The 21695-nt window shown below is 40.5% G+C and overlaps 1 protein-coding gene and 1 pseudogene across 8 annotated transcripts in view; one reads left to right on the forward strand and one right to left on the reverse strand.

The window, feature by feature from the left end:
• PXK (PX domain containing serine/threonine kinase like) overlaps positions 1 to 21695 on the forward strand; it is an 85531-nt gene that overhangs the window by 13017 nt on the left and 50819 nt on the right. For all 8 annotated transcript variants that reach the window (XM_012789355.3, XM_012789356.3, XM_020280401.2 and 5 more), the window contains exon 2: positions 21182 to 21232. In XM_012789355.3, the coding sequence (XP_012644809.2) occupies positions 21182 to 21232 (51 nt within the window). The remainder of the gene's footprint in view (positions 1 to 21181; positions 21233 to 21695) is intronic.
• LOC142874457 (HMG domain-containing protein 4 pseudogene) lies at positions 17354 to 19535 on the reverse strand (annotated as a pseudogene).

Genomic DNA, 21695 nt, shown 5'->3' on the forward strand with positions numbered 1-21695 from the left:
TGGCGAGGGAGGAAGGGGACACCTGCCTGGCCAGCCAGATCAGCCAGATCAACCCTGGTGATCAATGGGGAGATAGGAGTTGCAGCCAGATCGCCCTCACATCCAACACATCTCAATTTGGACTAGCCACATTTCAGGGACTCAGTAGCTACATATGGCTGTGGTTAATATAATAAATAGAAATATCCAATAATATCTGAATGTATTGTTATGGAAAGAGATCCATGTTATATTAGGTGTGAAAAAACCAAATTGTAACATACTATGTTTATTATGCTTTCATTTTCATAAATATTCATGTTTATACCTGCAGATAGTCTGTAACTGCACTGCCCAGTACTATAGCCACTAGACTACTTTAATAATACTAAATAAAATAAGAAATTTAGTCCCTTAGTCACACTAGTCACATGTCAAGAGCTCGGTAGTGCCATGTGTGTAGAGACTGGCATATTGGATATCAAGTCCTAGATCACTGCTCTCTTCAGACTGCTGAACTGATTGAGAAAGACTGAACCAGAGGGTAGGACCTGCTAGCCCTGCAACCATCAGGACTTTGTGATCACTGAGCCCCAGAACCTCTGTGGTTTTTCATAGTAAAGCACAGGAAGGAAACCTGTTGATGTGTAACCATTGTTAGTACTTTGGGGAGTTTAAAAGGAACATAGTGTGGAAGCAAAACAGCCTCTTCGAGGACCCTGTTCCATTTTTGTACAACTGAAATTAATTGCCATTCAAATTGCTGAGTACCCCATAAACCTGTTGTCCACTTGAGGCATGTTCATAGAAAAATGCTTATTTCTGCTTCTTCATATAACCTGCCTAATGTTCATGGTGGGGCTTGTTTAACATTATGGAGCAGAAGTAGTTTTCTTATTTGTACATAACTTCTGTGTGATGCACAGATTACATTCAGCTCCAGCAGTTTGTGTCCCTGTAGTAGGAGGTGGGTTGCAAAATACAAGGGTATTAACCACTTCCGTACGAGCGTTGACTATAGTCGACAGCCACAGATGAACGCGCACAGCCCAGCGTCAACTATGGTTGACAGCCACAGATGAACGTGCACAGCGACTTTAGCTGACAGCCGTGATATGCCTTTTCTAATTTTTCATTTATCAAAATAAAATTGTGAACATTTAAACATAACGTAATGAAAACATACATGTATATGTTACCTGTTCTGATTCACATGACAAGTAAAGCTGCCTGTAAAACTAAAACCAGCTCTCAGTGCTCTTGAGTTTTCCTCACCACACGAGCCAAGACGGGCTGCGGCAGCGCAGCGCAGACTGCCGTGCGGACTGTGAGTGCGGTGTGGGCGCAGTGTCACGGCCTCTGGGCACTGGACCGAAGTGGTTAAAGTTAGGCAACTTACTAGGTAGTGTCCTGAAAGCTCTTTTGCTATATTTTTTTTTTTATTATTTTTTTTATTTTTTTTTTTAAGGCTGGTCAAGTGGAGCAGTGGGAGTGGAGAAGGAACAAAGGAATCTGTAACTGGTTGTGATCAATTAGTTGTAAACACCACTGCACTCGGACCAACCTCTTTTGCTATATTAACGCATATTAATTACCCAGGCCTACCTTCTTGTCCTTATCCCTGACCTTCTCAGCTTCCTCCTGACCTGATAGACTGGTTCTGCCTACCCAGTTGACCTCTGTTCATCAGAATGAAACAGTATGTGATGGAAAGTATTCTATGGCCCAGGGCCATAGAATGTAGACATGGCTGTGCTTGGTCACACAGGCCTGGGGCAGAGTCCATTCTCATCACTTACTAGCTGTGTGCCCTTGTTTAAGGCATCTACCCTCTCTGAGCCTTGGGGTTCTTGTCATAAAAGGGGTAGTGACACCTCCCTCCAAACATTGCTGGGAGATGGAGTGAGCTGACAGCTAGAAGGCAGAGAGTAAGTGCTCCGTAAGCATGGCAGTTACAACCTTTTGCTTTGAGGGAATGTATGGCGGCATGACGTGTACTACAGTCACTACGTGTGTGTTTATGAAAGTGGAGCTAGTGTCTCAGGATGACACAGCAACATTCTCAGGCCAGGTAGATTTACGTGTAGTCAACTCTCTTTTCCTTAGTGATGGTGACCATTATTAAAACCAGTCCCTACTCCTCTAGCTTGACTTCTCCTGTAGTTTCAAGCTCCTTTCCTACCAAATGTTTTACCAGCCCTGGTACAAGTAGAAGAGTTCATTTACTTTACTTCCATCTTCTGTTTTCCCAGTCTGCCCAGCGTAGTAAAAGTGCTGATGAGTAGCAAAGTGCCAAAGACAAAAGGGTGATCAACTGCATCTATCACTGATAACACACTGGGCTCTTATCTAAACTCAGATGATCTCAATCCTTATCTTGCCACGCAGTATTCCTTATTTTAAAGTAGCATATTTTCAATTACATGTGTAGTAAATTGAGAAACTTTTTTAAAAATTGTTTTTCCTGATTATAAAATTAATCTATGTTTATTGAGGAGAAGATGAAAAACAGAAAAAAAAAAATAGCCAAAAGTGAACATAGAACCTGGGACAACAGAAGCCATCTTAGAAACCAGACACGGATAAAGCTGTTTCTCATGTTCACAGAGAATGGGTGCTTTTTGTTTCTCCCTTCGTCACTCTTAATAGTGCTGCTTCTGTCTCCTGTGCTTGCCGATTAAAGCCCTGATACATTCACCTGCAGATACTTTGTGTTTGATATTTTCTTAGCAGGGAAGAAAACTGACTGTTACAAAGCTGGCTGTTGTGCCGGCTGCTCTAAATTTAATATTCTCTATTAATAATTTAATATTCTCTATCTCATTTAATATTCACCATAGCCCTGTTGGAAAGGTGTGATTTTGCAGATGAATAAACTGAGGCTCAGAGAAGTTAGATCACAAAGCTAGTAAGTGGCGGTTGGGCTGTGAATCCATATCTCTGTGAATGGAAAGCCTGTGCCCTTTCTCCTTGGGGACCTGTGACTGTGGAGGAGGGCTGGCACATTGTGACTGCCCATTACATAGTGGCCGGCTCCTCCTTCAGGCCCCAGAAGGACTCCCAGGTGGCCTGTCTGTGAGGCAGTGGAAAAGGCTGGTAGGTAGAGAAGACACAGCCCCAGGAGGGAGCATTTCTGTTTTGAGCAGGGGCTCAGTACAGTTCTAACTAAGGCACAAGGGATGAGGAGTTGACTAACTCAGATACCAGAACCCCCATAAAAACCATTGTTTCCAACCTGATTGGAGTTTGTATGGTAAATTGTCTTTTCTAACCAGTTAAATATGTGGTGAGTGAGGTTATGTTTACTTCATCCATTTCTGTGGTTTTAGGGCATTGTGAGGATTATTGAACAAGAGGTTATACTTTGTTTTTAATTACTATTTAATGGAGCCTCAAATTTTTAAGGGCTTTTTTGTTGTTGTTTTACTTTAATGTAAGATGGAATTACTGGCTTTCCATTTTAGCAAATTATGCAATTTACTTTGGTGTCATTTAAGGGCATTGTACCATAGAATGCTACAGAAACTGACTATTTAAAATGCCATATCCATTCTGTAGTTATGTCTGAGGTCAAAGGATTTTGGAGTGTTTATTTGCAGTATTTCTCCTGCCTGGAACATGAGCTGTCTTTGAAGTTGGTGTGGAGACCAGCTCCCCTGGCAAGGCAGGAGACCATCCCACCAGGAGAGCGTGGGCTTCAAAAGGCCTGGAGAAGGAAGCCGCATGCATGGCCGTGGCCCTCATCTCACTGCAGGGATCAAAGTGTGTGTGTATGGTGTGTTTCTTGTGCTGTCTCTGAACACAGAATAGAGACTGGGGAATTTGTTTTGTATAAAGTTAAAGCCCATGCTTCTATGATTTGGTCAGTTAGATTTTTTTTTTTTTTTTTTTTTTTGAGACAGAGTCTCGCTTTGTTGCCCAGGCTAGAGTGAGTGCCGTGGCGTCAGCCTAGCTCACAGCAACCTCAAACTCCTGGGCTCGAGTGATCCTTCTGCCTCAGCCTCCCGGGTAGCTGGGACTACAGGCATGAGCCACCATGCCTGGCTAATTTTTTTTATATATATATCAGTTGGCCAATTAATTTCTTTCTATTTATAGTAGAGACAGGGTCTCGCTCTTGCTCAGGCTGGTTTCGAACTCCTGACCTTGAGCAATCCGCCCGCCTCGGCCTCCCAAGAGCTAGGATTATAGGCGTGAGCCACAGCGCCCGGCCGGTCAGTTAGATTTTTAAATGGAATTTATGTCACTTAGTTGAAAGGGAGATGCATTTGGCTTCAGTCACCTGCAAACATTTATGTTAAGATAGTGGTGATTCTTCAGTTGCCTTTTAAAATCCTTAATGTTTTCATTTGTTTTGGGGCAGTTTTTGCTTATTATTGGCCTGCATGACAATTGAAATAAAACAAAGGTTCTAGCACTGAAAATCTACAGATGAAATATTTAGCAGAGCAAGGAGTAATTATTAATTTTAAGTGAAATATTAAGGTTTGTAAACAGCTAAGCAGGTGACTAGTGAGCTGAGCAGAAGTCCTACAAGCTGAACCTGCCATGAGAATTTCCCCTGGAAACTTTGCTGTCCTTTAGGGTGATACTCAAAACTGCCTGTGAGCTGCAGCTGTTGTGCTGTATAACACTGTGATTTTGAACACTGATTCTTATAAAGGGATGAAAAGTCTGAGCTTTAAGAGATCCAATGGGTCTTCTCACAAAGACTCAGAAAAAAAAAAAAAGAGAGATCCAATGGAGATTTTCTTTAAAGTGCTATTTATTTATTTATTTGAGACAGAGTTTCTCTCTGTTGCCCTGGCTAGAGTGCCGTGGTGTCAGCCTAGCTCACAGCAACCTCAAACTCCTGGGCTCAAGCGATCCTCCTGCCTCAGCCTCCCGAGTAGCTGGGACTGCAGGCATGTGCCACCATGCCCAGCTAATTTTTTTCTATATATTTTTAGTTGGCCAATTAATTTCTTTCTATTTTTAGTAGAGATGGAGTCTACGCTCTTGCTCAGGCTGGTTTCGAACTCCTGACCTTGAGCGATTCGCTCGCCTCGGCCTCCCAGAGTGCTAGGGTTACAGGCATGAGCCACTGTGCCAGCCTAAAGTGCTACTTAACTTTGCCTAGTTGTAGGTGCACAGGCTTCCTCCTTCCTAAAGGTGCCAGCAATCAATCAACAAATACCCATCAATGAGTATTTGCTGTGCTTCTGCTATTGGCCTGACATTTTTAGGTGCTATTTGGAACACAAATGTGTAATTCTAGCTCTTGAAAAAGTGAATCCACTTGGAGAGATCCCCCTCCCAAACACAGACAGACATGGGACAAAAATAGCAATGACATGATTAAAAAGCTGAGCTTCTTAGATTTTACAACAGCAAGGCAAGGGGAGTAAGTAAGGGGTGTTTAGAATACGAAAAGTCTAAGTAGAGAAGGGTTTGAATAGAAAGAAAGGGTTAGGGCATTGTGGTCAGGTAGTAGAAAACCATGATAGTTTGGCTAAGGAGTTTGGGTTTATCCTATGGCCAGTGGGAGCCATGGACGGTTCCAGAGCAGAAAAATAGCATGGAGATGTCTAGCAAGGTCACTTATTTTCAGCATTCTTTTCAGGCCTTTCTGTGAAGAGAAAGTGCCAGGGGAGAAGTGAATTTGGGAGCAAAGCCAGAGGCATGTTGTGGCTGGTGGACGCTAGAAATAAACAGGCCTGCCTCCTGCCCAGATGCCCCACTTTTTAGTCAAGGCATCTATCCTTCAGAGACTCATTGCCCTGTAAAATGAGGACAATGGTTCTTCCTTGCTTCCCTTGAAGAGCATTGGCGGATGGTGTGAGTGGTGCCGATGGAGCCACCACGATAGGGCCTGTACCTACCCTAGAGGCTCAGGTAGGTACAAACTATGCCCAAGAAGACAGAAAAGCTGAGCCATTAAGAAGAGGCAGAGAGGTATGGGGTCAGGGGTGGAGGATACCATGAGCTTTGGTGGTTGCTTCATCTATTTCCTTCCCCTCATGCAAAGGTTTTTATTTTTGTGGTGTGGAGCTGCTTCCGATTTCTTTAAGAGGTTTGAGAAAAGTGATCCTTGCTCCTGGCTGCATGCTGGTATCACCAGGGGAACTTTTAAGACCCACTAATGCCTTTGCCCCAGCCCAGACAAATTAATTCAAAATCTCTAAGAGATAAGGCCCAAGCATAGGTATCTTTTCTTTTTAAGTTCTCTGTGGGATTCTAGAATGCAGCAGGGTTGAGACCTTCTGTTTTAGAGGTAGAAAGATGGGAACATTGACGGGTATCTGCAAAACATCTCTGAACAGCTGCCCGTATTTTTCTGTTCTTTGTGTCTCAGGGTAAAGCTGATAGCTGTGCCAAAAGGAGAGAGAGAATTATGTGGATTAGACTGGTTTGAAGGTTTGCTTTAGCTCATTAACACCTTTTTTTCAAAGTAAGCTGTGTTTGTAGACTCACTAAAGTGATTTGAGGTTAAAGTCAAAATAAATTTTCCTAAAATTTCATTAAACCGAGGTACCTTTAAGTACCAACTACTATGCAGTGCAGTGCAATCCTAAATACCCTCTCAGAAACTCAGGAAAACAAATTTCCAGTGGGAATGCTTACTTGGAAAATGGTCTGTGTTGGGGGCATTAATCAACAGTTGTAGAAATGGTGGTGCCACCCCACAGCTAAGAGTCAATAGGTCTACATCATTAGGGCTGAACCAGCTAAGTACCACAGACTAGTGAGGACCCCCATCTTTCAGGGCTACAGAAAGAGCCTGGCCTCAGGGATCCCCCAGGTCACTGGGGGTTGCCAGCCACGTCTGACTGGTTGAAGAGTCTTGGGAGTCAGCAGGACTGGGGTTCCAGTTCCTAGTCAGCTGCTTCCTAGCTGTGTGACCTTGGACAGCTCACTTAAGCTTGCTGAGCTGAGATCTACCTTCTAGGGTGGCTGTGAAGCTTGAATGAGAAGTGTTGGCTTAGGGTTTTAGCAAAGTTCCTTGCATGTGGTCAGTGCTCGTTTTACATTAATTTTCTTTATTCTTCACTTAAGTCAGAAATCACATGGTCCTAGTGCATTTCCAGTTTGAAAAACTTCAGCACCAGACCACACTGTCTTGCCTAAATGCCCACAAATGAGGGCTTGCCACAGCAGCCTCCCTGCTGTGCCAGGATAGGGGTGTAATGTACGCTGAGGAGTAGGAAAGATAGGGCCCTTTGGGGAAGTGGCAGCAGATGGCAGGGTTTGGTGGCAGGCACAGATTCATCTGATTTAAGGCTGTTCTCCAGGCCTTTTAGCTCTCCCTTTCATGCTTGATGGGCCTTGGTGGTTTATCTTCTCTTTTATATACGCTGTAGGTTCTGTTCCACATCAGAGAGGGCGGTTAAGTTGGGAATGATTCACTGGAGGATTCTGGGCTGCTGACTCCAGCTTGGGAGGTAGAGCCCTGACTTCAAATGCTGGATTTCTACTGGTCTGCAGGGCTTTCTTCTCTTAGTTTTAAGAAGAGCAACAGCCTGGTTGCAAGCAGTAAACAGCTGTGCTACTTTTGTTTTTAGTTTAGTTTATAGTATTGGAAATTTGAAGTTAAAGTCTTTCTTTTTGGTCAGGCTGGATGGTGGTATCAAGCAATCTAAAAAAATTCAAATGGTCCTACTGAAATGGAATAGAAATATTTCTGAGCTAAATCACCTTATCTTGTTTCCCATTCTCTTTCTTATCTGTAACCACATGGCAGATGGGATTGGGGGCCACACTGGAGCTTTGCTCTTTTTTTTTTAATAGTTTTATTTGGTTCCTTAACAAAAATGTCTGGTCAATTTTGTAATTTCCTTTTAAAAATTAAATTAGATTTTATTTTAAATTAAATAATAATTGTACATATTTATGGGGTACAATATGATGTGATGTTGTATATATGGCCATGTGTCGCTTAACAACAGGGATAGGTCCTGAGAAATTGGCAATTTTGTTGTTGTGAGAACATCACAGAGTGTACTTATACAAACCTAGATGGTCTAGCCTACTACACACCTGGGTTATATGGTATAGCCTGTGGCTCCTAGACTATAAACCTGTACAGCCTACACATTATTGTACCTACAAACTACACATTATTGTACTGAAAAGTGTAAGCAAGTGTAACATATTTGTGTATCTAAACATATATAAACATAGAAAAAGTACAGTAAAAATACATTATAAAAGAAAGAAAGGCTGGGCGCGGTGGCTCACGCCTGTAATCCTAGCACTCTGGGAGGCCGAGGCGGGCGGATTGCTCAAGGTCAGGAGTTCAAAACCAGCCTGAGCGAGACCCCGTCTCTACCATAAAAATAGAAAGAAATTAATTGGCCAACTAATATATATATATATATATATATATAAAAAAATCAGCCGGGCATGGTGGCTCGTGCCTGTAGTCCCAGCTACTCGGGAGGCTGAGGCAGGAGGATCGCTTGAGCCCAGGAGTTTGAGGTTGCCGTGAGCTAGGCTGACGCCACGGCACTCACTCTAGCCTGGGCAAGAAAGCGAGACTCTGTCTCAAAAAAAAAAAAAAAAGAAAGAAAGAAAGAAAATGGTACACCTGTATAGGGCACTTACCATGAATGGAGCTTGCAGGACTGGGAGCTGCTCTGGGTGAGTCAGTAGTGGTGAGTGAACGTGAAGGCCTCGGGCACACTGTAGACTTTATACACACTGTATACAATTGTAGTGAGTGAATGTAAGCATACACACTGTATGCTTAGGTTACACTAAATTTATTAAAAAATATTTTTCTTCAATAATAAAATAACCTTAGCTTATTATAAATTTATTTACTTTTGTAAACTTTTTAAGTTTTAAACTTTTTGTCTCTTTCATAATAATAGCATAAAACACAAACACATTGTACACTTATACAAAAATATTTTATTTCTTTATGTCCTTATTCTATAAGCTTTTTTCTATTTGTAATTTTTTTTTCCTTTTTATTTTTATTTTTTATTTTTTTATTTTTTTTTTTGAGACAGAGTCTCACTTTGTTGCCCAGGCTAGAGTGAGTGCCGTGGCGTCAGCCTAGCTCACAGCAACCTCAAACTCCTGGGCTTAAGCAATCCTCCTGCCTCAGCCTCCCGAGTAGCTGGGACTACAGGCACGTGCCACCATGCCCGGCTAATTTTTATATATATATATATTAGTTGGCCAATTAATTTCTTTCTATTTTTTTTATAGTAGAGACGGGGTCTCGCTCAGGCTGGTTTTGAACTCCTGACCTTGAGCAATCCGCCCGCCTCGGCCTCCCAGAGTGCTAGGATTACAAGCGTGAGCCACCGCGCCCGGCCTTTTTTTTCCTTTTTAAACTTTTATTTAAACTAAGACACAAGGACACACATTAGCCTAGGCCTGCACAGGGTCAGGATCATCAGTGTCACTGTCTCCCACCTCTGCGTCGTGTCCCCCTGGAAGGTCTTCAGGGGCAATGACATGCACGGACCTGTCATCTCCTATGATGGCAATGCTTGCTTCTGGATACTTCCGGAAGGCCCTGCCTGAGGTTGTTTTACAGGTAACTTTTTTATAAGTAAGAGAAGTACACTCTAAAATAACTATGAAAAGAATAGTAGATACATAAATCAGTAGCATAGTCATTTATTAGCCTATCAAGTATTATGTACTATGCATAATTGCATATGCTGCATTTTTATATGACTGTCAGCTCCGTAGATTTATTTACACCAGTGTCACCACAAACACATGAGTAATGTGCTATGGTACAATTTTAAGACAGCTACAGTATCACTAGGCAATAGGAATTTTTCATTATAATCCCTTATAATCTTATTGACCACCATCATATGTGTGGTTCATCATTGATTGAAATGTTATTGGCACATGACTATATATATTAATATTAGTACTTTGTAAAATGATTAAATCAAGCTAAGTAATGTAACCTTATGTACTTTTCATTTTTTTGTGGTAAGAATGTTTAAAATCTACTTTTAGCCATTTTAAAATATACAATACATCATTATTGTTATTATTATTTTTTGAGACAGTCTCACTCTGTTGCCTGTGCTAGAAGGCTGTGGCATCAGCCTAGCTTACAGCAACCTCAAACCTCTGGGCTCAAGTGATCCTCCTGCCTCAGCCTCCCGAGTAGATGGGACTACAGGCATGCGCCACCATGCCTGGCTAATTTTTCTATATATTTTTAGTTGTCCAGCTAATTTCTTTCTATTTTTAGTAGAGACGGGGTCTTGCTCTTGCCCAGGCTGGTATCGAACTCCTGGGCTCAAATGATCCACCCACCTTGGCCTCCCAGAGTGCTGGGATTACAGGCGTGAGTGAGCCACCGCGCCTGGCCTACGATACATTATTGTTACCTGCGGTCATCAAGCTGTACAGTAGATCACTAAATCACTCCTATCTAACCGAAACTTTGTACTCTTTGACCAACATTTCTTCTTTCCTGGTCCACCTCACCCCCATCCTATGGGAACCACCATTCTACTCTCTGTTTTTGGAATCTCATTCTTTTTTTTTTTCTTTTTTTGAGACAAGAGTCTTACTCTATCGCTGCCCTGGCTACAATGGAGTGGCATCAGCATAGCTCACTGCAACCTCAAACTCCTGGGCTCAAGCAGTCCTTCTGCCCCAGCCTTCCGAGTAGCTGGGACTACAGGCACACACCACCTGTAATTTTTCTGTTTTTAGTGGAGACGGGGGTCTCACTCTTGCTCAGGCTGGTCTTGAGCTCCTTACCTCAAACAGTTCTCCAGCCTTGGCCTCCCAGAGTGCTACAGTTATAGGTGTGAGCCAACGCACCCAACCCAAAGTTTATGTATTTATGTAAGTTTATCTAACACAAGCCAGCAAATGGTTACTTAGCCCCTACTGGGAGCCCAACATTGAGCTGGAATTTTTAAAATTAATATTATTCCTCTGATAAATGAAACAATGGATGCTCAAAGTGACTTTTGAGATTTAACATTTTTCTTCTACTTTAGATGTCAAAAAAACTTATCTATGTGTAGTTCTTTGGAATTACTTCATTATATGCTAATTTACAGTTCTACTGTAAGAATGTAAAAACCCAGAAAAGTTGTTAGTAAACAATTCTGAAAAGAACATTTCAAGGCTAAAGGACTGATCCCTAAATGTAAGACTGATGTTTTTAGCATTTTATCTTTATGTATTCAGAAATTATTGCATCAGCATACTCCTGAAGAGAATACAAACTAACTACACAATCAGTTTTGAAATGTTTTATAAACCCTTATGAATGAAACCAGCTAAGCATGGTGCCAGGTACATAGTTGATTCACTCGTAATAATTGAGTGGATATTGTTGAATGTACCATCCTTAACATATTCCAGAAGAGGCAGAAATTGTTACTTATGTGGCCTTTATCAGCCTTTGCTAAATAAATAGAACAGAAATGAATGGTAGGGTAATAAGGTCAATTTTAAAATTCAGTTACCAGGTTAACATGCTTATTTGGCTTTAATTTTTAAATAACCTATTTAAATCAGTGGAAGTAATTCAGTAGAAAAGGTTTGTTGAGTACTGTTTGATAAGCATTTGTTGAATAGTGACTGTAAGTAATGCCTAAATCATACCATTCAGCATTAGTAAAACAAGTCTGAGCATTTGGGGGAAAACATTAACATTTTTTATGATTTAATCTATATCTTTTTTTTTTTTTTTTTTTTTGAGACAGAGTCTTACTTTGTTGTCCAGGCTAGAGTGAGTGCCGTGGCGTCAGCCTAGCTCACAGCAACCTCAAACTCCTGGGCTCGAGTGATCCTTCTGCCTCAGCCTCCCGAGTAGCTGGGACTACAGGCATGCGCCACTATGCCCGGCTAATTTTTTTTTATATATATATATATCAGTTGGCCAATTAATTTCTTTCTGTTTTTTTTTTTTTTTTTTTTTGAGACAGAGTCTCACTTTGTTGTCCAGGCTAGAGTGAGTGCCGTGGCGTCAGCCTAGCTCACAGCAACCCCACACTCCTGGGCTCAAGCGATCCTCCTGCCTCAGCCTCCCGAGTAGCTGGGACTACAGGCATGTGCCACCATGCCCGGCTAATTTTTTTTTTTATATATATATCAGTTGGCCAATTAATTTCTTTCTATTTATAGTAGAGACGGGGTCTCGCTCTTGCTCAGGCTGGTTTTGAACTCCTGACCTTGAGCAATCCGCCCGCCTCGGCCTCCCAAGAGCTAGGATTACAGGCGTGAGCCACAGCGCCCGGCCTCTTTCTGTTTATAGTAGAGACGGGGTCTCGCTCTTGCTCAGGCTGGTTTTGAACTCCTGACCTTGAGCAATCCGCCCGCCTCGGCCTCCCAAGAGCTAGGATTACAGGCGTGAGCCACAGCGCCCGGCCTAATCTATATCTTTATTGTAACTTCCTGTATGTATTAGCAGGCTGGAGTAGGTCTGTGTTTCTTGCTTACTTACTAGTAAGAGTTACCTGAGTAAGCCATTGAAACTTCTAATTCCTAGATTTCTTTTCTAGAGATTCTGGTTCAACAGGTCTGGTGCAAGTCCTGGGAATGTGTGTTTTGAATGCACCATCCACCCCACCCCTGCCCAGCTGGGTGATTTTTATGATCAGGAGGTTTGGGGGTCACTGGGTCTGGTTTCTTTGGGAAATAACCATCAGTGCGTATCCACTACATCTTTTTACTTGTTTTCTTAATCATGGCCTTTTATAGCTATGTATATAAAATGCAGACTTTGAACTCTAAAAATCGTGGATATTAGTCTTCTGTCTGCTACCACACCTAGTTTTAAATGTCTGCCTTTTGCTTATTTTTTAAATTAAACTTTGTATTTGAGATAATTGAAAGTTCATGTGCAGTTGTAAGACATACTGAAGAGATCCCATATTTTACTCAATTTCCTTTAATAGTAACATCTTGTAAAACTGTAGTAAAATATAACCAGGATATTGACATTGATAGTCAAGCATCCAACAATACAAGCATTCCTGACTTTGCCCTATAGCCACACGCTCTTCGCCCCACACCCCCATGCCCATCTTACTGCCCTAGGCTTAATCCTGGCAACCACTAATCTGTTCTTCATCTCTATAATTTTGTCACTTGAAGAATGTTATATAGAGCTGGGCATGTGCGCACACCTGTAATCCTAGCATTCTGGGCTGCCGAGGTGGGTGGATCGTTTGAGCTCAGGAGTTCGAGACCAGCCTGAGCAAGAGCAAGACCCTGTCTCTACTAAAAAAATAGAAATTAGCAGGACAACTAAAAATATATAGAAAAAATTAGCCAGGCATGGTGGCGCATGCCTGTAGTCCCAGCTACTTAGGACCCTGAGGCAGGAGGATCGCTTGAACCCAAGAGTTTGAGGTTGCTGGGAGCTATACCCCGGGCAACAGAGTGAGACTCTGTCTCAAAAAAAAAAAAAATGTTATATAAATAGAATTTTATAGTATGTAACCTTTTGAGATTGTTTTTCTTCACGCCGCATAATTCTCAGGCGATTCAATCCAAGTTGTATATATTAATAGTTCATTTCTTGTTTTTTGCTGGGTAGTATTCCACAATATAGCAGAATTTTACCACCTATTCTATTGAAGGACATCTGTCTTGTGTCCACTTTTGGGCTGTTACCAATAAAGCTGCTATGAACATTTGTATGCAAGTTTTTATGTGAACATAGTTTTCATTTCTTTGAAATAAATGCCCAGAAGTATAGTTGCTGGGTTGTATGGACTGAATATTTAGTTTTTTAAGAAACTGCCAAACTATTCCAGGGTGGCTGTACCATTTTACATTCCCATCAACAGTGTATATGTGATCCAGTTTCTCTGTATCCTAGCCAGCATTTGGTGTTATTAAAATTTTTTCTTTCAGCCATCCTGATAGGTGTATAGTGATATCTCATGGTGGCCTTAATTTGCATTTCCCTGATAGCTGTTAATGTTGCACATATTTTCATATTTTCATGTGCTTATTTGCTATCTGTATGTCCTCTGAAGTGAAATATCTGTTCTTGGCATTTGCCTGTTTTCTAATTGGATTTTTTTTTTTTTTTTTACTGTTGAGTTTGTGTTTTCATAGAACAAAAGTTTTTTTGTTTGTTTGGTTTTTTTGTTTTTTGTTTTTTTGAGACAGAGTCTCGCTTTGTTGCCCAGGCTAGAGTGAGTGCCATGGCGTCAGCCTAGCTCACAGCAACCTCAAACTAACTCCTGGGCTCAAGCAATCCTCCTGCCTCAGCCTCCCGAGTAGCTGGGACTACAGCCCCCAGCGATGCGCCACCTTGCCCAGCTAATTTTTTCTATATATATTAGTTGGCCAATTAATTTGTTTCTATTTATAGTAGAGACGGGGTCTCGCTCTTGCTCAGAGTGGCTTCGAACTCCTGACCTTGAGCAATCCACCCGCCTCAGCCTCCTGGAGTGCTAGGATTACAGGCGTGAGCCACCCAGCCAGAACAAAAGTTTTTAATTTTGATGGAGTCCCAAGGATACAAAGGATTCTTCTATTTTTTTTCTAAAAGTTTTATAGTTTTACATTTACACTTAAGTCCATGATTCATTTTAAGTTAGTTTTTGTATTAATATTAGGTATGAATCTTAGGTTGATGCTCATTTCATTGCTACAAGTGTCCACTATTTGTTGAAAAGGCTGTCCTTCCTCTGTTGTACTTTTGTCACAATTTAATTGAGCATTTTTATGTGGGTTTATTTCTGGGTTCTCTGTTCTGTTCCAGTGATTTATTTTTATGCCTCCACTAAACTACATAGTTTTTTTTTTGAGACAGAGTCTCACTTTTTTTTTTTTTTTTTTTTTTTGGTTTTTGAGACAGAGTCTCGCTTGTTGCCCAGGCTAGAGTGAGTGCCGTGGCGTCAGCCTCGCTCACAACAACCTCAAACTCCTGGGCTCAAGCGATCCTACTGCCTCAGCCTCCCGAGTAGCTGGGACTACAGGCACGCGCCACCATGCCCGGCTAATTATATATATATATATATTAGTTGGCCAATTAATTTCTTTCTATTTTTATAGTAGAGACAGGGTCTCGCTCAGGCTGGTTTTGAACTCCTGACCTTGAGCAATCCGCCCGCCTCCGCCTCCCAGAGTGCTAGGATTACAAGCGTGAGCCACCACACCCGGCCCAGAGTCTCACTTTGTTGCCCAGGCTAGAGTGAGTGCCGTGGCATCAGCCTAGCTCACAGCAACCTCAAACTCCTGGGCTCAAGCAATCCTGCTGCCTCAGCCTCCCGAGTAGCTGGGACTACAGGCATGCACCACCATGCCAGGCTAATTTTTTCTCTATATATTAGTTGGCCAATTAATTTCTTTCTATTTATAGTAGAGACGGGTTCTCACTCTTGCTCAGGTTGGTTTCGAACTCCTGACCTTGAGCGATCCGCCCGCCTCGGCCTCCCAGAGTGCTCATAGTCTTGATTACTGTATTTATATAATAAGTCTTGAAATCAGGTAGACTGATTCCTCTTTATTCTTTTTTTTTTTTTTTCGTAATTGTTTTAGCTATTCTAGTTCCTTTCCTTCTCATTTAGAATAATCTTGTCTATGCCTAGAAAAAAATCTTGTTGGGATTTTGATAGGATTTTTGTTAAACCTGTATATCAATTTGGGGATAATTGACGTCTTTATGTCTATTTAGAGCTTTGATTTCTTTCATCAGTGTTTTGTAGTTTTTAACATATAAGCCTTGTGTGTGTTTAGTTTACACCCAAGTATTTCTCTTTTTTTTTTTGAGTAATTTGAAATGGTATTATATTTCTAATTTCAGTGTTTAAATGTTCATTGCTAGTATATAGATATACAATTGGTATTTGTAGACTTATCTTGTATCCTAAGACTTTGTTGAACTTATATATTAGTTTTTGTAAATTCCTTGGATATTCTACACAGACGATCGTGTCATCTACCAATAGGAACAGTTTTACTTCTTCATTTTGATCTGTATGCCTTTTATTTCTTTTCCTAGCCTTATTGCATTGGCTGCTGGACTTTTCCGTACTTTGTTGAATACGAATAGGAGAGCAGACATCCTTGCCTTGTTCCTGTTCTCAGGGGCAAGTATTAAGTATAGTAGATATAGGATGTTGTGGAAGTTTTTTATCAACTTAAAGAAGTGCCTTCTATTCATCTTTTTCAGAAAGTTTTTATCATGAAAGTGTGATGAATTTTGTCAAACGCTTTTTCTGTATCATTTGATATAATCATGTGATTTTTCTTCTTTAGCCTGTTAATATGGTGTGTTAAACTGTCAGTCTCCAAATAGCGAGACAGCCTTGTGTCCCTGGAATAAGCTCCACTTGGTCATGGTGTATAATTCTTTTTTTTTTTTTTTTAATAATATAAGTACAAAATTTTATTTCTTTATACAACTGTAATGGGATTTGGATCAAACACTAGAATTTATTTAAAAAACAAAATAAAACAATGATACAAAAACTGCAAGAAGGTCTGAATGCAAAGTTTTTCCTCTAATAGTACCAAATACCACAAGGTACATATTATCATACAAATGTGTACAAATTTAAATACAAATACAATAGGGCTGGGTTTCAAAGGAAAACAAACAAACAAAAAGCAGGTCCTCATCAGGATTTCATTAATGTGTACTATGACAATGGTAGGACTGACTTCTTCCTGTACTGTTCGTGTGTTCTAGACCCCCACTAGCTACCCCAGTATCAAACAGGAAACTCCCACGGAGTCTGTTTCCCCAATTAAATCTCAAAACTGCTCTGAGCTGAGACAGGGATTCAGCAGCCAGAATACCTTTAAGCAGCACAGCCCTATGACAACACTGGTGGGAGAAGGGAAGGAGTAAAATAGGACGCAGGCTGGCTGCCCTGTCCCCAGAGATTTTTTTTGATGCTATAGTGCTCTGTCGAGGCCAGGAGAAGAAAGCACAGTTATCCCAGAGCTTGGTTTTGGTACGGAATCTCACACTAAATTTAAAAACAACCCTGAAGTGCTCAACTGTCTCCTTTCCAACTGGGAATCAAAAGTCAGGTTCTTTGGAAATAAGGGCAGCTGGGAATGGTAACATTCCTTTTTATTTTACTTTCTTGACATTATTGAAGGCCATGAAATTCTTTATAAAGAATTAGAATCCTAATATAATGATTACTTTTGATACCTTAATATGTAGATGATTTAGAGTTTTCAGAGCAGACCAGAGGAAGGAAGGGAGAAATGACACATCTGTATCTTCCACCTGCTGTTGCTGGTGGAGGCTTTTGTTATTAAATTATATATACAGAAATTTACAGGATAAATTAAAATCTAAGAGATTTTTAAAGAGTTAAATACACATAATTGAAATACACATTCACACGCACACATAAATAAACCTACATGAGAACTGAGTACTTTTTTTTGCAGTTCACTTAAATGTGGAATGCAGAACACTGTAATTTGCCCACCAGGGGAACCCATAAGATGAACCCAAGAATAGTGCTGGGCAAAGTTTATCCACAACAACCAAGCAACTAAGCAGCAGCATGTAAAAACTTGGTGGCAAACTTAATGCTGCCAGTGAAAGATACCAGCTCTTGGTGTTGCACACCAAATATTCTGGGTCAGCTCAGAATATATGTAGGTTCAACTGGTGGCACTGACAACTTTACCCATTTCAAGGTATTTTCTGCGGCCAGGGCTCGCATAACTCCTTGGCCTCTATTGAGGCTACCAATGATTACAATAAAGTTTGAGACGTGGACACCTGTATAATAGGCATCAGAATAAACTCTCTACTCAGTTCACCTAAGTCATCTCAATAACTGTCATGGGAATGACTTTATCACCTCCTACCTAGGTCACTTCAAATAGAAAAGCTGTGTATTTTCAGTCAACTGGCATCCTTCCATAATCTTTCCCATTATATTTCAGACTGTAAGACAGGTAAGGCAAATGGTCAGTGACGGGTCTGGAGGTCCAGCTGAGTTTGGAAAAATAATCACATTTTAGCTGTCCATAAAGAGATGCGCTTGGCACCTAGAACAAGCCCCCAGCCCCCACGTTACATTGATTTTTAAGGCAGATTTATCCACCACAGGAAAAAAGAATCCCAGGCCCATATTCATGCTGAAGTTTCCTCTTAGCTAAACCTTTACCATTTCATAAAATTATTCAAAGCAAAGTAATTACAGTCCTATGTATATATTTTACATTATATATATATATATATATATGTATGTATATATATATATATATGTATGTATGTATGTATAGGTATAAAAATTTAAAACCTACACCCAGAGGCCAGTGAAGGGATCCGGAACAGTCATATATACACAAACCAGCAATGGTGTAGGATAAGGTTTCTGTCTCGGGAGTCCAGGCATGATGTAAGCAATGTTGTCTAGTGTGTTTGACAAGACCTGCTTGGGACAGCCATTCAATTCAGGTAGTTGTGTGGTCAGACACACCAAGGGGCCAAGGGCACAGATGATGGAATCCAGAAGCACTGACAGACTACCAGACACAGCCACCATGCCCTCAGTTTCCTGCAGGCGGTGACCCATGAGGCTTAGAGACTCTCCCAGCAGCTGAAGATGAGCAGCAACATCAATGGGCTCTGTCTCAGGCGCTTTGGCTGGCGAGGCTGGTAACAGCATGGTGGTGCGTGGGGACCTCTTCTGGGGTGACAGTACTCCTGCAGAAGAAGCTTTTAGTTTTATGGAACCTTCTGAACTGGATGCTTTTCTTTTCACAGTTGTCGCTTCTGCTTTGTTCTGTTTGTGCTGCAGATACTGAGCTTTTTGCTTCCAAATCAGTTTGTCCTTTTCTGGCAATTGCTTCCACACCTCAGCCAGTTTTTTACTATGTTCCCCATAATCTATACCTGGATGGTCAGCCACAATGGTTACATGATACTCTTTACAGAACACCTGGTAGGCCGACATATTCTTCTTTTTTGGCTTTTCTCCCCTCTCTCGCTCTTTGTCCTTCTCTTCTTTCTTCTTTTTCTTCTCCTATAATTCTTGTTATATATTGCTGAATTCTGTTTACTAATATTTTGGAAAGGATTTTTGAGTCTATGTTCATGAATGATATTGGTCTGTAGTTTTCTTTTTTTGTACTGTACTTTTTTTGTACTATTACCCCAATACCAAAACTTTGGTTTTGGTATTGGGGTAATAGTAACTTCATCAAATGAATTGGGATGTATTCCTTCTATTTTTTTTTTTTTTTGGAAGAATTTGTATAGATTTGATATTCTTTAAAAAGAATTACCCAGTGAAACTATTGGCCCTGGATATTTCTTTTTTGGGAGTTTTAAAAATTATTTGTATTATTTTTTTATTTTTTAAGAGGCGAAGAGTGGCATTCGGCCCCCACCTCGGGGGCCGGCAGACCCCTTCCCCCCTTTTGGGGAGTTTTTAAGTCATAAATTTAATTTCCTTAATAGTTATAGAGATTGTCAAATCATCTATTTCATATTGGAAGAGTTGTAGTACTTACAGTTTTTTGAGGAAGTGGTCCATTTCATCTAAGCTGTCAAATCTATGTCTGTAGGTTTGTTCATGGCATTTCCTCACCCTTTTGGTGTCTACAGAGTCTGTAGTGATAGCCTGTTTCATTCCTAATAATAGTAGTTTGTGTCTTATCTCTTCTTTCTCTGTTAGTTTTGCTGGAGGTTTGTCAATTTTATTGATCTTTTCAAAGAATCAGTGTATTATTTAATTGATCTTCTCTGTTTCTCTGTTTTCAACTTTATTGATTTCTGGGGTTTATTTTTGGTGGTTTTTTGTTTTTTTGAGACAGAGTCTCACTCTGTTGCTGGGGCTAGAGTGCCATGGCATCAGCCTCGCTCACAGCAACCTCAAACTCCTGGGCTCAAGCAGTCCTCCTGCCTCCCGAGTAGCTGGGACTATAGGCCTGCGCCACCATGCCCGGCTAATTTTTTATATATATACTTTTAGTTGTCTAGCTAATTTCTTTCTATTTTTAGTAGAGATGGGGTCTTGCTCTTGCTCAGGCTGGTCTCGGAACTCCTGAGCTCAAACAATACTCCCACCTTGGCCTCCCATAGTGCTAGGATGACAGGTGTGAGCCACCATGCCGGGCCAATTTTATTAATTTCTGCTCTTTATTTCCCTTTTTCTGCTCTCTTTGAGTTTATTATCATCTCCTTCCTATCTTCTTTTTCTAGGTTCTGAGGTAGAGCTTAGATGATTGATTTGATACTTTTCCTCTTTTCTAGTACAAGCATTTAGTGTTTATGTTTCCCTTTCTGCACTACTTTACTGTGTCCCACAAATTTTGATATGCTGTATTTTCTTTCAGTTCAATGTCTTTTTAAAAATTTCCCTTGAGGTTTCATCTTTGACCCATGACTTATTTACAAGTGTGTTATTTAGTTTCCAACTGTTTGTGGAGACTTTCTTGTTATCTTTCTATTATTAATTTCTAGTTTGCATGGTTTCTTTATTTTTATTTAGTTAGTTAGTTTTGAGACAGGATCTCACTCCGTCACCCAGGCTGGAGTGTCGTGTTGTGATCATAGCTCATAGCAGCCTTGAACTCATGGGCTTAAGCAATCCTTCTGCCTCAGCCTCCTAAGTAGCTGGAACTATAGGTGCACACCACCACGCCTCGCTAATTTTTCTTATATTTTGTAGAGACAAGGTCTTGCTATGTTGTCTAGGCAAATCTGGAACTCCTGGCCTCAAGCAATCCTCCCATAGTGCTGGGATCACAGGCATGAGCCACCATGCCTGCCCCTGATTTCAATTCTTTTAAAGTTTTAAAGATTTATCTTATGGCTCAATATATGATCCATATTGGTCTATATAGCATGGTCCTTGAAAAAAGGTGTTATTTCATCTAATTCTGTTATTATTGGATGGACTGCTCTATAAACACTAATTAAATCTTATTGGTTGATGGTATTTATTGCTGAGTTCTATATCCTAACTGGTTTTCTGTTTAGTTATTCTATCAATGGCTGAGTCTCCAATTATAATTGTAGGTTTGTCTATTTCTTCTTTTAGTTTTATCAGTTTTTGCTTCATGTATTTTATAACTCTGTTGTTTGATACATGCACATTTAGGATTGCTCTGCCTTCCTGGTAGATTACTCTTTTGTCTTTATGTAATGTCTCCTTATGTCTCTGGTAATTTTTTTTGCTCTGAATTTTGCTTTAAGTGATATTTTTACTTATTTTTGATTTCCTGATTTGAGGATTTTATAACTGAGGCTCTTCTCCCACCCCTTTTTTTAAAGGAATATATCATTCGGGTGCAAAGAGGAATTTCTGTAGAAAACAGCTGGCAGGTAAGCATTTTTTATATCAATTAGAAAAATGTTTAAATTTGTGACTAAAACCTTGACTTGCGGCATCTAAAAATCTGAAAAAGTCAGAACATGCATAAATATAAATCCTATTTCTTTTAGCTATAAACTTTTAAAATTTAGCTTTAAGACAAGTATTATAACAGACTTTTCTATTTCCAGTTTGGTTAAATTGTGTGTGATGTTACCATGGAGAGTATCTAGGAATTTGTTCTCCAACTCAACTCAGAGCAAGTAGTATATGCAAATTACTTGTTTTGTTCCTAGAAATTCAAACCTCTTCCCCTGTTGCTATGGTTAGTCTACCAGGTAGAAAGGTGAGACAGCATCCTGAATATTGTACAGTTTGGGACAGTACATTAAATGGATTCCTGAGTCCACTCATGGGCAACTCTGGTGCTAGTTCCCTCATTTTCTCTGAGGAAGGTCCTTCTTGGGGCCCTAG

This window comes from Microcebus murinus, chromosome 1 (genome assembly GCF_040939455.1).
Source record: "Microcebus murinus isolate Inina chromosome 1, M.murinus_Inina_mat1.0, whole genome shotgun sequence".
NCBI lineage: Eukaryota > Metazoa > Chordata > Mammalia > Primates > Cheirogaleidae > Microcebus > Microcebus murinus.